Here is a 15,143-nt window from a genome sequence, read left to right on the forward strand (position 1 = left end):
AACAAAATTTTGTACAAGGATACTTCACCATCAAGCTTGGAAAGTGGACGCACTCTCATTCAGCTGGAAAAATCTGACAGTATATGCCTTCCCTCCATTGCCTCTCCTCACAAAGGTGCTTCTGAAAGTCAGAAAGGAGAGACCACGACTGATACTCATAGCACCAGACTGGCCACGCCAGCACTGGTACCCACTATTGAGGAATATGGCCCAGGGCCCACCTTGGATTTTACCACAAACAGCCCATTTGCTCACACAGCAAAGCAATCAGATTCTTCACAGCCAGCTAAAAACCTTAAATCTGGCTGCATGGCAAATCACCTAAACATCCAGCCAGCTCCTCTTTCCCAAGCAGTTATGGATGTTGTTCTGGAAGCTAGGAGGCCCAGCACCAGGAAGGCCTATGTGGACAAATGGAAAAGGTTTTGTGCTTGGAACCAAACTAAAGGCCAAAATACACTTCAGCCTCACCTACCTCAGATTCTACAGTATTTAACTGATATGTTGCACAAAGGACTTTGTTTTTCTTCCATTAAAATCCATGCATCAGCTATTTCTGCCCACTACAACACAGAACCACCCTTATTTTCGCATCCACTTCTAAGGCAGTTCCTCAGAGGGGCAAAAAACATTAGGCCTCCCAGGAGAGCACCTACACCAACATGGGACCTCAATTTTGTTCTGGAAAAACTTACGCTACCTCCCTTTGAACCAGCTTTCTCTGCAGATCTACAGTTCCCATCATGAAAGACTGCCCTGCTGCTAGCAATAACTTCAGCTAGAAGAGTCTCAGAGCTGCAGGCACTAATGGCAGTGGAACCTTTCCTCATTTTCCATCAAGAAAGAGTTTCTCTACAAACGAATCCTTCCTTCATGCCTAAGGTGGTTTCCAGTGTGTCTTTAAATCAAACCATTCACTTAACCCACCTTCTTCCCAAACCCACAGAACAAAGGAGAAAGACTCCTGCATTCCTTGGACATTCACAGGCAACTTCGCTACTACTTGGATAAAACTAAGGCTTTCAGAAAATCTGACCAGCTCTTTGTATCCTATGCTACAGCTTCACAAGGGAAGGCTATATCAAAACAAACCATTTCCAAATGGATAGGACATTGCATTCGTTTTTGCTATACCCATTATGGAGAACCAGTTCCTGCTACTATTAGGCCCCACTCTACCAGGGCAACAGCTACATCAACAGCCTTCCTCAGGGGGGTGCCAACCAAGGAGATTTTGGAAGCTGCAACTTGGAGTTCAGTACACACCTTTACCAAACACTATCACTTACCACTTTACTCTAAGACTAGGGCTGGCTTCGCCACTGCAGTTCTGCAGGGCCTTCTAGCCTCCTCTAACCTTCTATAACTCCTCCGCCCGTCCGTAGCTTTGGGATTCTACCCAAGTGTGATGACTGCAACAGGGTAACACGATGAACATAGTACAGTTTTGTACCTACCATAAATGTAGATGTTAGAGTGTACACCCTGCTGCAGTCCAGGTTACCCTCCCTCCATCCCCTCTGATCTAACTGGCTAAAACTATACTATACCTTCCTGATGTATTTGCTTATAGCTGGAGGGATTTTGTGTTTGTGCAAAAAAATTACTTTATTTGGTACTAATTACTGACCACCTTTTTGGGGCACCTGACATCTGGGGCAAGAAAAACTGAAGAAGATGGCGTCAGATGCATTATTTATACCCCTGGCGCACTGACGTCAGGGAAGAAGCGACAGCAACCGACGCCGGACCAAGACTTTGGAATTCCGGCCGACTGCAGGGACCGCCTGACGGCAGGATAACCCAAGTGTGATGACTGCAGCAGGGTGTACACTCGAACATCTACATTTATGGTAGGTACAAAACTGTACTTTTTCTTTCCAAATTATCAAAACAAGGGTGAATACAAATTACATTCTTTGGACGTACATAGGCAATTGAGATTCTACTTGCACAGGACCGCTGAACATAGGCAATCTGAACAATTCTTTGTATCCTTTGCAAGACTCTCTTTGGGCAAACCAGTATCAAAAGTTACATTGTCCAGATGGATTTCCCAATGTATACTTCTTGCATGTAAGAGTTCTTGTAGACCTGAACCTGAAAGAGTTCACGCTCATTCTACCCAATCGATTTCTACTTCTGCTGCCTTTTGTTCCAGAGTGTCCTTAGACGACATTTGTTCAGCAGCCACTTGGGCTTCATCCCATACTTTCATTAACCATTGCAAGTTGGATCTAATTTCCAGAGGGAGAGCATCCTTCGGCTCTGCAGTGCTCCGGAATATCCTTCCATGAGGACCCCCCAAGTTTGGGTAGCTGGGGATTCTGCCTCACAGGTTGATGGACAAATGAAGTTAACTACTTCAGATAAAGAAGTTATGTACTTACCATAATGTTCCATCTGAGTAGGTAAACTTCATTTGTCAGCAACCAACCCCCCCTCCATCCCCCTAACCTATAGTGCGTCCTAGAAGGATTCTTTGTCCTTTACTCCGGATAACATCAGGTTAGGAGTTGCAGGTGATCCTTTTGTTGTAATATGCTGTTTTACTATAGCAAACTCGATCTGAGGTCAGAGAGGGATGGCAGGGGATTATGGGTAAGGGGAGGAGCTTGGATCTTGGCTGTTTGAAGCTGCCGGCTCGGATCCGATATGGATCCGATACCCACAGGTTGCTGACAAATGAAGTTTACCTACTCAGATGGAACGTTATGGTGAATACATAACTTCTTTTTCTTTGCTATTGCAACTCCTCCCTTAGCCTGTTTGTAAGCCAGCTAGTATTTTTCTTAGCCTGGTCTGTCTTTTCTTTCTTTTACATGCACCCCTTCTTTTGAGGACTTCTTGGTCTACTTCATTCATTCCACCACCAGCTTTCATAATGTACATTATTTCCACACCTGGTTCGACTGCATATCTCTTTTGTAGCCCTTTCACATGCTATTTTGGAGTGCTGCCATTCTTCAAGTCCACCTATTCCCTCCTGTTCTTGAGGTGCTACAGCATTGAGTAATTCCTTGAACTTTGTCATCTTCCAGGTCTTCAGCCTGGTCTCTGACCATAGAGCATTTTCTGACCACTGCTTGCAGCTGATTGTGGCAACCAGTGGTTTATGCTGTGGGCTGACTGTTTCTCCGGGGATGACTTTGCAGTCTCTGATTCTAGCCAAGTGCCTTTTCCGTACTAAGAGCAAGTCTACCTGAGGTGGATGTTGGCCCCTTTTATATGTGATTTTCTGGCTGTCTTTTTGACCCATGTGTTGGCTACCATCTCGCCATTTGCCAGACAGAAGTCTAGAATGACCTCTCCTTTATTCCTGTTTGCCCCACTCATGTGGTTCCAGGCAGTCCTCCTATCCTGTTGTGTGTACCAATATCTGCATTCAGGTCACCCATTATCAACACCAGTTCCTATTGTCCTGCTTTATTTAGTAGGTCCTGCAAACTGCTATTTGAATGTACTGTTTTCTGCACTGTCACAGTCCTGCTGTGGTGCATAGGCTGAGGTCATGAGTACTGCTCTATTACACTGGAGTCTGTTTGCCATGGGTTTAACCTAATTCTGATGACATCCCTCACTGTATTCTGAAGCCTCTCCTGCACCACAATTCCCACACCATTTCTAGCCTGTCCTCCTCCTGAGTAGTAAGACTCTGGATCCCACGCCAAGTGACTTTGCTGCACTGCCCTTCCATCTGGTCTCCTGGAGAGGATGTCCATCCTCTTCCATACCATCATGTCATCCATTTCCAAGCCGCATTGTATCTACATTGAGTGTAGCTATTAGTTCATGTTTGGCAGGTTGATTGGTTTTACGTCCAACTTTTGCTCAACAGATATCCCAGGTAACTCAAGCTGGGCAATTGAATGCCAGACAGCTTATTGACCCAGTACTGCTGGGCTTTATGGCGGACGCACAATGGCCAGTAGGGGCACTTACACCCCTCCCACTGCTAGCATGGGTCCCTGGCTTAGGTTGGACCTTCAACCCACTTATCACCAGTAAATAACCATTCCCATTTTGGGGGTGTTCATCAACATGACTGAATCACCTAGAGCCCATGCTTTACACCATCAAGTGGCTACCCTGCCACTGCACACAGTCTTTGATCTGTGTACTATCTATGAAGGTACTGCACACCACAGTAGATGCCTAAAGCTGTTGATCAACTCTTCCCCTGTAAGCGCCATCTCAAGTCTGTACTGCTCCCCACCACTCCATTATTAGAGGAGTTTGAGATGGAACCATTTGTTATGCTTTTTCGAAGGTGGGGGAAACCCCACAGAGACACAAGGAGAACATGCAAACTCCAAACTGTCATTGGTCAGAGGTCAGGATGGAACCTTGTGCATGGGAGGTGAAGGCCTTAACCATTATGCCATCTGGTCTCTTTCTTTATTATCAGGTATTCAGACAGAAGTTTCTTAGGTTTTTACTGTTTTCTTCAGAATGTTTTTGGGTGATTTCAACATTTTTACAATTCCTGTATTATGTCTAATCACTTTGCAGTTTGAGTTAAAGGCGATCTTCCCCACTTAAAGATTGCCAATGTGTTTTTGGATATAGAATACATGATACACTAAAGGCTTTTGAGGGAGGGACCTGAATCCATCCCGAGCAAAAAGGAAAGTAAAAATGTCTCCCGTAAGTTATGCTTTTGAATTTTTTCAGCTACTATTCTTTTATGCCCAAGGTTATGTCAAGACATTGCTTGACCTCAAAAGGTCTAATTTACTACTAATTACTTTTATCCTCAAAAATGCTGGTGAATATTTCTTGCATAATGGATCCCCCCCCCCCCCCCAAAAAAAAAGCCTTTTAGTTCAGTTTTTAGAACTAGTTTCACTAAGTCTCTTCCATTTCCTTTTACCCATATTAAACTTGATGTCTTCATATGCAAGCAAACCATTTCAGTGGAACTGCAGCCTGTATTCTTTGTTATAATTTGGATAGTAAAAATGTTTGTTCTCCACCAGATGTGTAGTAGTGTCCGTAGTTTCCTTTTTGGTAGTATTAGCTGCTGCTGATTATAAAGGATTGCCTTTTTCATTAACCACACGTTCAGTAATCATTTCATGCTAAACTAGTATCCAGAGCTAGTGGTGGTTTTGCCACAGTAGTCATTCGGGATATTAGCTGTGAGCATCCTGTCATTTGGATTTGCAGGTTGGTGGTATTGTAGCGAGTGATGCAAATTAAAGGTGTTCTAGTAGAGTTATGTGCTATATTGATGGTAATAGGTGAATGGATTTTGCATCTTCTTTATTGCTTCTTGCTTCCTCTTTTCTTTCCTTCAGTATGTCTTTTGAAGTGTTATGGATGTAATGTGACTTTAAAATATTAGCCAAGATTATCTTGCATCCAGTTCATCTTTTCAGCATTTTGGAGGCTTTTGTTTGGATTTTTCAATGTTTAGTTGTCTCTCTTGCCTTCATTCTTGCTGGTCCGACTCTGCCATTTTCTAAAGCTCGAGAGCTACTTACTGGCTCGAGGCCTCCCTATATCCCACAATGCCTGGCGCTAGACTCCCAGATCTCGTTTGCCGCTTCAGCTATGAGGTTGCACTTCACTGGCTCAGGTCGTATTAATCTTTTGTAATTTTAGTAGTTAAACTTTCAGAGTATATTTTTCAAATTTTTTGTTAAATCAGAGTAGTACTGTAGACTAGTCTTAGTTTTCCCTGTGTTTTCTGACCCTTAGGAAACTCGTTTTTACTTAGAGTTTCTCCCCTCCCCCCTCCCTATCTCCCTAAGTAGGCTGTTTAAGTTAGAGGCTATCCCCTTCTCTTTTATATTGTTTTCAGTAGGAAGTAGTGTTTAGCCTTTGTAGTCTAAGATCATAGTCTTTTAGTTTTGTTAGTATAGTTACCTTAAATTGTTTGTGTGAAGGTGTGGGACAAGTGTGTGTGTATGAGTGTGTGTTTTTTTTTTTTTTTTTTTGCACTAGTCTAAATTTCATCCATTGTTATTCCTTTTTTCTATAACATGTAAAAGGATACCAAGGTTCAAGAAGTGTGACTCGTGCTGTCAAAAAATGTCTCTGACAGACTGTCACACTTCTTGTGTTTGTTTGGGTGCCCTACACCTGCAGGACTCTTGCTCGGTATGTCATGCCTTTAGTCCGAGAGTCCTGCAGGAGCGTAGGAACAAGTTAATTCTCAGGGGGTTACTAAAACCCAAGGGGTTTCCGGCAAAGTCTCAGCCAGCGAAAACCCCTAAGCCCACCAAGCCGTCTGCTCCCAGTACGGAGCCGTCGCCAAGTGGAGCGTCTGCTTCAATTTCGGTTCCGACCGGAACCGAAGTATCAAAATCTCTCTCAGCTCCGACCTTGGTGTCGGAGCCGTAAGCGATCCAGGTCACCATCCCTGGAGTCGATTCGCTCTGCTCTGGGATCACCTTTGCTACAGTCTTAACGGAGCCATAGGTCTCGCTCTTCTCGGTCCTCGAGGCTGTCCGATCATGACTTGGAGAGAGTGGTTAGTAGACTCCTCAAATCGCAGGCCCTGGCTAAAATGTTAACTAGCCCTCCTCATTAGGCTGTGGCTGCTCCTTTTTCTGAAGTAGTTCCTCCTGCGACGACTCCTGTCAGTTCGGAGCCAAAGCTTGTTGGGGCTCAGATCCCGGAAACGTCGACGCTGATTCTTCCCCTTTCGGCTCCTTCGTCGGCTCCGATTTCTTCAATGGTTCTGTCCTTGGAGGGATCTGGGCGCAGAGTTTCCCTCGTCTGCTCCGAGGGGGCGAGTGGCATCGGACCCTTGTCTGACCCCGTTCTCCCTCTCGGAGCCTCGGCGCAGATAAGCTCGGCTCCTACATCGGCCTCGGAGCCGTCCCTTTCTGTGCCGGAGAGGATTCCCGTCTCCTCGGAGCAGGGACCCTCTTCTCTGCCGGACAGGGGGCCTTCGAGGTCATGAGGAGCGTGCTGACTTCTGAGTCTGCATTTCGATCAGCCCCTTCAGCTCCTCCCCCCAGGGTGCCTGCTTCGGTCTCTGCCCCTCCTCCAGACCCCAAGCGAGGGGATCAAACGCTCCAGGTCACCCCACTGGGTGTATCTTCCTCTTCCGAGGCCTCCCCTGAGATTTCAGAGGCGCCCCCTCGAAAGAGGAAATGTAAGAGGAAGCATGTTGACTCCCCAGAGACGGTCACGTCAGATACTGACTTGGAGGATTCGAAAGGTTCCCCAAGATCCCCCTCTGAAGATGTCTCTTTCTCAGATATCCTTGAGATCCTTAAGCAGAGGGGGAACTGGTCTGCCCTTAACCCTTCTGAGGACGAGTCGGTATACTTGGATGCGTTTGGTTCTCGCCCCTCCACCTCCTGGGTGTCTCCGCCTTTTGATCCATTAATGGAAGTGGTGGCTCGGAAGGCGTGGTCAGCTCTGGACACACTGGAACCAACCCCCCGCAGCCCCGCTAAGTTTATTACGGCCCAGAGACGGTCACGTCAGATACTGACTTGGAGGATTCGAAAGGTTCCCCAAGATCCCCCTCTGAAGATGTCTCTTTCTCAGATACCCTTGAGATCCTTAAGCAGAGGGGGAACTGGTCTGCCCTTAACCCTTCTGAGGACGAGTCGGTATACTTGGATGCATTTGGTTCTCGCCCCTCCACCTCCTGGGTGTCTCCGCCTTTCGATCCATTAATGGAAGTGGTGGCTCGGAAGGCATGGTCAGCTCCTGACACACTGGAACCAACCCCCGCAGCCCCGCTAAGTTTATTACGGCCCCTCAAGATAAACAGTTTCTGACAAAGGGTGTCCCCGTTGATGCCATGCAGCTGCCACGAAAAAGGAGTTGGCTGACACTTCTGTACCTGTCCATCCCTCTAATAAAGAGTCTAGGACAATGGATAGATACGGGAAGTAGATGTTTTCCTCAGCGACCTTCTCCATGCGGTCGCTGAATTATTTGTGCCACTTCACCCGTCTTCAGAGGGATCTCCTCAAGGAGCTAGGAGATACCCTGCAAGATCCATCAGCTGCGGGGGCTCAAGACGAGATAAACTCCCAGCTGGCGATTCGTAATTCTATCGTTAACTCCTCCATGCGGCTCATTTCGTATGCGGCTGATGGGGCGAGTAGACGCACAGGCGTGGCTTTGAGAAGACATGCCTGGATGCGGTTATGTAACTTCGCTGATCCCTTCAAGGCATCTTTCACCAATACCCCTTTTGATGGTTCGGCTCTGTTTGGACCTCAGGTGAAAGATGCACTTACCAGGTGTGAGCAGGAAGGCAAGACTCTCTCTGCCGTGGGAGTCCATTTTTCCACTCCCTCTAGACCATACCGTAAGGGTCAGAAGAGTGGGAAGATGTGGTTCAGGAAACCCCAGGGAGCCGTGCCTGACACACGTGGCGAGTTTCCCTCCAGAGGCAGAGGAGGGAACAACAATAGACTCCGCCCGCGGGGCAGAGGGGGTCCGCAGGATCAGGGCAGCAGAGAATCTTTCTCTGACAAGCCCTTCCAGCACCCCTGAGGGGCTGCCCGGCTGTCCGCCTTCGGAGGCAGTCGGGGGAAGGTTGTCTCTGTACCCAGAAGCCTGGCGTCTCATCACTCGAGACAGATGGGTACAGTCTATCATATCCGGAGGTTACAAAATCCCGTTTGTCCACACTCCCTTAAAATCAAACAATCCCATCCCAGATTTTCCACCCAGTCTAAGGGAACAGGCAGTACAAGAAATTTCAAGACTGCTAAAAAAACGGGCCATCCAACAAGTCCCAGCAGACCAGCAAGGATCCAGAATTTACTCAAAGTTCTTTTTGGTACCAAAAAAGACGGGACTGGAGACCCATTTTGGATCTCAGCAGACTGAACAAGTCTGTTCAAAGAACGAAGTTCCGGATGGTCACGTTTCAGTCCATTCTACCCTTTTTGGGTCAGGACAATTGGATGTGCTCCATAGATCTTCAGGATGTGTACTACCACATCAAAATGGACAGGCGTTCCAGAAGGTTTCTCCGCTTCCAGCTGGGAGCCAGTCATTACCAGTTCAGAGCCCTGCCCTTTGATCTCACCACAGCCCCCGGGGTGTTCACCAAATGCATGGCAGTGGTTACCGCTCACCTGAGACGGCAAGGATTCCAGGTGTTTCCATATCTAGACAACTGGCTCCTTACTGCTACCACCAGACAATCAATTGCTGAGAGCAAGGTATTATACCATCCAAACATGCTCCAACCTAGGTGTATCAATAAATTTCGAAAAGTCTGCATTGTCTGCTTGTCAGTCTTTAACCTTTATAGGCACAAGATTAAATACGAAAGATCTGTCCGCAAGACTTCCAGGAGACAGAGTGGCAGACATTCGCCGACATGTACAGGTATTATTAGGATGCAGAAAGATTCAGGCCAGATTCGTCCTAAAAACCTTAGGTCTCATGGCAGCACAATTATATTAGTTCCCCTGGCTCATTTTCACATGAGGATTCTCCAGTGGCTGCTTTTCACCCAATGGTCCTTTCAACAACTTCCTTTGTCTCACAAGATAATAATCACACAGTCATGCAAGGACCACTTGGCTTGGTGGATGGGTCTCTCCATCAGTATCCCAGGGCAGACCATTTGTCCTTCCTCCTCCAGTTGCCACGGTGACCACGGATGCCTCCCTGATCGGGGGGGGGGGGCATTTTCAGGGCAGGACTGTCCAGGGCACCTGGCAACCTCACGAGTACCACTTGCACATAAACGTCTTGGAGATGAGGTTGGTGCTTTTAGCGTTGCAAGCTCTTCAGAACTCTCTACCCACTGGGACCATTGCAATTCAGACAGACTATGTCTGTAGTGTGGTACATCAACAAGCAGGGCGGAATCAAGTCCTATCCTTTTTGTCGAGAAGCACTCAGACTATGGCAGTGGGCGATCTCCTCTCAATGGTTTCTGACAGCAACGCACATCCTGGGAAGTCCAACGTCATAGCGGACAGGCTAGACTATTCTCATGCCTCACGAGTGGTCTCTCAACCGGACAGAATCTTCCGCAAATGGAGTCGGCCTTGCTGCGACCTTTTCGCAACTCCTCTCAACAGCAAGTGCGACAGTTTCTTCACTCTCTTCCCGGACACTCCCCCAGAGACGCTCTAGTTCACGATTGGCCCCAGGGACTTCTGTAAGCATTCCCACCCTTTCCACTAATTCCCAAACTAATTCAGAAAGCTACCGTGCGGGGTTGCAGGATGATCCTCATTGCCCCCTACTGGCCTCGACAAATCTGGTTCCCATTCCTGCATCGTCACCTTCTAGAGCAGCCTTGGAATCTGGACCCAGTTCCGGACCTCCTGATCTATCAGTCGGGCGGGCTGCATCAGTCTCTTCAGTCACTCAACCTCACTGCTTGGTTGCTCCACTTCCAACCTTAGCCAGGCTTCCCAGTATTTCCAATTCAGTGCGTGAGATTATCCTTTCTTCGCACAAACCTACAACCAGTAAGACTTATGAAACGTTTCTCTTTCTGTCCAGAGGCTAGAAATATAGATCTCTTCACGGCCCCTGTCCATAACGTTCTGGACTTCTTAGCAAAACTTTTTCAGGTGGGCTCCTCGTCGGCCACCATTAGAGTTCAATTAGCAGCAATCCCTAATTTCCATACAGGCCTGTCAGAAACCAGCATCATGAACCATAAGCTTTGCAAAGCCTTTCTGAAAGGAGCAATCTTGCTCAGACCTCCAGTGAGAGAATCCCGCCTCCCTGGGACTTAAATTTGATCCTAGCTTCCTTGATACTGCCTCCCTTTGAACCGGCAGCTTCCTGCTCCTTGAAATTGCTTTCTTGGAAAACCCTCTTTTTGGTGGCCATTACTTCAGCGAGGAGATTTTCTGAACTTCAAGCCCTTTGTGTTCATCCTCCTTATCTAGTTTTCCATAAGGATAGAGTTTCACTCAGGACTAATCCTTCGTTCCTTCCTAAGGTCCCCCCCAAGAACAATTTGAATCAATCCATTGATCTGCCAGTCTTTTTTCCAAATTATTCCAACAAAGCTTGAACACAAGTTACACCAGTTGGACGTTCATAGGCAATTACGTTTCTATTTGCATAGGACTGAGCAAATAAGGAAATCAGACCAACTCTTCCTGTCCTATGCGGAGGGTAAGCAAGGTCGACCAGTGTCTAAAGTAACCTTATCCAGGTGGTTGTCATCTATTATTACCCTTGTCTATCAGTTGAGGAATAAAGAACTCCCTGCTAAACCTAAAGGCCACTCTGCTAGGGCTTTAGCTACGTCAGTAGCTTTTCAATCAAGGCAACCTATGGGAGCCATTTGTGCGGCGGCCACATGGGCCACCCCTCATACCTTCATTTCACATTATAAATTGGATCTGGCCTCTAGGAGCAGAGCTGATTTTGGTTCCGATGAGCCACCCAGGACTAAGGTGCTAGGGACGCTGTCCCAACCAGCAAGAATGAAGGCGAGAGAGACAACTTAACATTAAGAAGTTATGTACCTACCATAACGTTCCATGTTAGTTGTCGTCTTCTCGCCTTCTTCCTTGCGTCCCACCCTCCATCCCCCTAACCTAGCTGGACCGAGAAGAGTCCTCCTACGAGTCTTGTCACTGGCTAAGTCTTTACCGTTTTATGTCCTCTACCTTTTTCTTCAGCGCTCTAGCTGAAGTCTTGCTTTTGGGACAGTTGTCCTCTTGTATTATTATGGTGTTAGGTCTTCCAAACGAGATCTGGGGGTCTAGCGCCAGGCATTGTGGGATATAGGGAGGCCTCGAGCCAGTAAGTAGCTCTCGAGCTTTAGAAAATGGCAGCCGAGAGCGTGCTCCGAACCCAATCAGCAAGAAAGAAGGCGAGAAGACTACAACTAACATGGAACGTTATGGTAGGTACATAACTTCTTATTAATGTTCTTTCTGCCTGTACAAATGTATTTGTGGCAAAGTGTACTGTTATGATCTGGTGTATGTACTTTAGTAGACATGAGTGAAGTAGCTTGTCCTCTGCCTCTTTTGCTTGACTTGGTGGCAGTGGTTGCCCTAAGAAATATGCTTTTTGCAGTGTTTGGGATCCAGAGGTCAGTTTCCACCCAATATTTCTGCTGTATGAGCAGTCTTTGCTTGACTGTTTGTCTAATGCTGCTTGGTAGTGCATTTCAGCTGAGCCAGTCATTCAGGAGGCAGGATCTGCTGCTTACTGAAAATTTGTGTGCACCCTCCCTTTCCAGGTGGTGTAACACAAGTAATAAAGTTTTTTATTGCAAAGACATATATGGATTCAGTTAAGTATTTCATGTAACTACTTTTTATATGCATTCCAGGTACTATTACCAAAGGGGAATTCTTGCCAAGGTGGAGGGACAGCGGCTTGTGTATCAGTTCAAAGAAATGCCAAAAAACATAGTAGTCATAGATGATGACAAAAGTGAGTGTGGTGGTGATGAAGTTCTAGCAACCTCACAAGACAAGTCATCGGAGAGGATTCCGACATCTGCTGAATACATCACAAAAACTTCGACTGTGGTACGTGGAGGTAGAAATGGTGGGCAGCTGAACACCACAAAAGTTGGAAAGACTGTTGCCAGAGTTGTGAACATCACGTCATCTGGGCATATCACATCACCGCAGTCGCCGACCACTACTGTCCCAGCAGCGTCAGCTCCTAGGTATGTAGAACAGTATAACTTATCAAGTGTGCTGTTCAGGCACTAACAAAGTGCATTTTTCATGTGCAACACATTTTTAAATGTTGAGAAAGGTAAAACATCAGTAGAAAAAAAGTACAAGCTTATTGGGAGAGCTTTAAGTAGTTTACTTTGGATATTGATGACCCCCCCCCCCCCCCACCTTTACAGTATCATTTGGCATTTTGCACTTAAGACTTAGCTGCTAGATTGCTTTGGCTGTTGTGGTGTTTTCTGCTGAAGTCCATGTCAGCATTCTGCAAGTAACAAGATTGAGCTGCCTTTTACACTTCTTGCCCAGTATTCTTGGTTTCTATGAGTACTTTGTCAATGTCACTCAGATTTCCTCCCATTTTTGCACGGTCACTTCTGATTATTTTTATCTGCAAAATTGCCAAGCCCTTACCTGAATCTTTCTTCAATTTTACCTCATTTTCTACTTGTCCATTGTTTTGAGTCCTATAAGGCATCATGAACTACTAGTGTCCCAGTTTGGAATCACTCATTGACAAAGCCCCAACATGGAACCCTACAAGTATATACAAAAGAAAAAACTGTAACCTTCAATGATGGAAAAACTGTAACCTTCAGTGGTGTTCAGCATCTCAGGACCAGTTTTATTTGCTCAAAGTAGAGCTTCAGGAAACTGCTGGTGTGAAGTTGTTCAATCTCGCCATTCATTCTTCACTGATGGGTTCGGAGCCATTCCTCGGCTCCGACACGGCCGACTAGCAAGCTCAAAGTTCTCCAGTAGCTTGAGACCCAACCCCTTATCCCACAATGCACTGCTGGAATTACCTCAGATCTAGTTTGCTGCGGCATGGATCTCTTGGTTTCCAGCATTGCTCAAGGCTTTTATTGGGAGCTTTCAACTTTCAGCAAGTTATATATTTAATTTTTTTATATATATATCTTTGATTACTTTATAATACTAGATATTACTAGCTAGTGGATAGTTGCTTTCTGTGTTCAACCCCCTTTCCTCAGTAAAATCTTTCTTGGCTTCGGCCCTTTGGATCTCTTTACTAGTTAGATGGAAAAACTGTAACCTTCAGTGGTGGTCAGCATCTCGGGACCAGTTTTATTTGCTCAAAGTAGAGTTTCAGGAAACTGCTGTTTTATTGCAGTCTTTTCAGTGAGCCAAGGTTTGGACACATGATTTGCTTTGTGGTGTTGTGAACCTCTCATGTGTTTGTGCTCTTGCAAGTAGACAGCTATTGTAGCTTAAGATGGCTGGTTATACTGGTACTTTAATTTGGAGAGTTGCTGAAAGTAGTTTTACTCCTTTTAAAACAGTTGTTGCTTTAGTCATTTTCATGGCCACCCACCAGTTCCCAGTTGGACAGCAGCTCCTCAGGTATAACTGAAAATAATGCTGCATTTGGTTGGTATGGGAGATTTACTCTCCACAGCTTGTATTTATGAATTTTTTTTCTCATCCTTGTTCTCCTTTAGGATATGCGTGTGTCTGACAGTATATATACATTAAGTAATTAGCAAAGGGGGTTCATCTAGCCACTGCATGTCACAATTCTTATTTGCTGCTCACACAGTTAGCTCTATTCCAAATTTTTTGTAGAGAAAATTCCATATTACATGCCAGTACTGAAGCCTTCAAAGTGTGCAGGCATGTCCATGTGAGAAACGTGCACAAAGAAGGTCTTATTCTCACAACTGCAAGGCTGTTGGTTGTCAGAATGGGTGTATCAGGAAGTTCACATGCTGAGGCAGAGTAGGTATGCTTTCCCATAGCCATTTTAATGAAGTGAGAGAAACAGAGAAAAGCGCTCTGAGAATCATTTATGGACTAAGGGTGTCAGAGGCAAAGCATAGAGAAGTACTCCTGCCCATTATTAGGGAAATTGTCCAAGCAAGTTTGAGGTGCTCAGGAGCAAAATGTCAAGCTTTAACTATAATCGTGGTCCCATACCTGCTTGGTCAACTTGCAAGGGTGATAAAAATGTGTCCCTCTTCTTTATAGAACACATTATAGTTGTATTCTCTGTTGTGTTTATCAGGCATCTTTGAAACCCTTTAGGGTACGAATGATCCCTCTCTTTGTGTAATCTTGTCTGGACCTGCAATACAGAGGGATAAAACCATTTAGTGCTCCCTGAATGATCCATATTAATGTAGCAGCGTGGGTGCTGGTGTGCCTGGATGGGAGAGCAATGCAATTGACCGACTGACACTGGCTTAACCATCGTGGGGGAAGATGGGCAGCGTAGGCTCAGTACAGTAGCAGCGTTAAGAGCTGAACCCGGTTCAGTGTTGCTGCTGGTATACCTCTTAGTTGGGAAGTTGTACATGCACAATTGTACAGTCTGTAAGACTGCCATGTGGTGAGGAGGGGGTTAGAGCACACTCATCTGCAATAATGTGACGCTGCACCAGAGCAGTTTATCTCCTCACCAGAGATGCTTGTGTGTACCTTTGTAACTTAGTGGAGAGGTTTAAGGTGCCACCTCTTCAACACACTGAGACAGATGATTTTGTTATGTTATATTGGCTATGCACTTATATTGTC

At 46.0% G+C, this 15,143-nt stretch overlaps 1 protein-coding gene across 3 annotated transcripts in view; it reads left to right on the forward strand.

Moving 5' to 3' along the window:
* ELF2 (E74 like ETS transcription factor 2) overlaps positions 1-15,143 on the forward strand; it is a 192,892-nt gene that overhangs the window by 167,633 nt on the left and 10,116 nt on the right. For all 3 annotated transcript variants that reach the window (XM_044061643.1, XM_044061641.1, XM_044061642.1), the window contains exon 6: positions 12,254-12,598. In XM_044061643.1, coding sequence (XP_043917578.1) covers positions 12,254-12,598 — 345 coding nt within the window. The remainder of the gene's footprint in view (positions 1-12,253; positions 12,599-15,143) is intronic.

Source organism: Protopterus annectens, chromosome 2.part0 (genome assembly GCF_019279795.1).
Source record: "Protopterus annectens isolate FY-2018-M chromosome 2.part0, PAN1.0, whole genome shotgun sequence".
Lineage (NCBI taxonomy): Eukaryota > Metazoa > Chordata > Ceratodontiformes > Protopteridae > Protopterus > Protopterus annectens.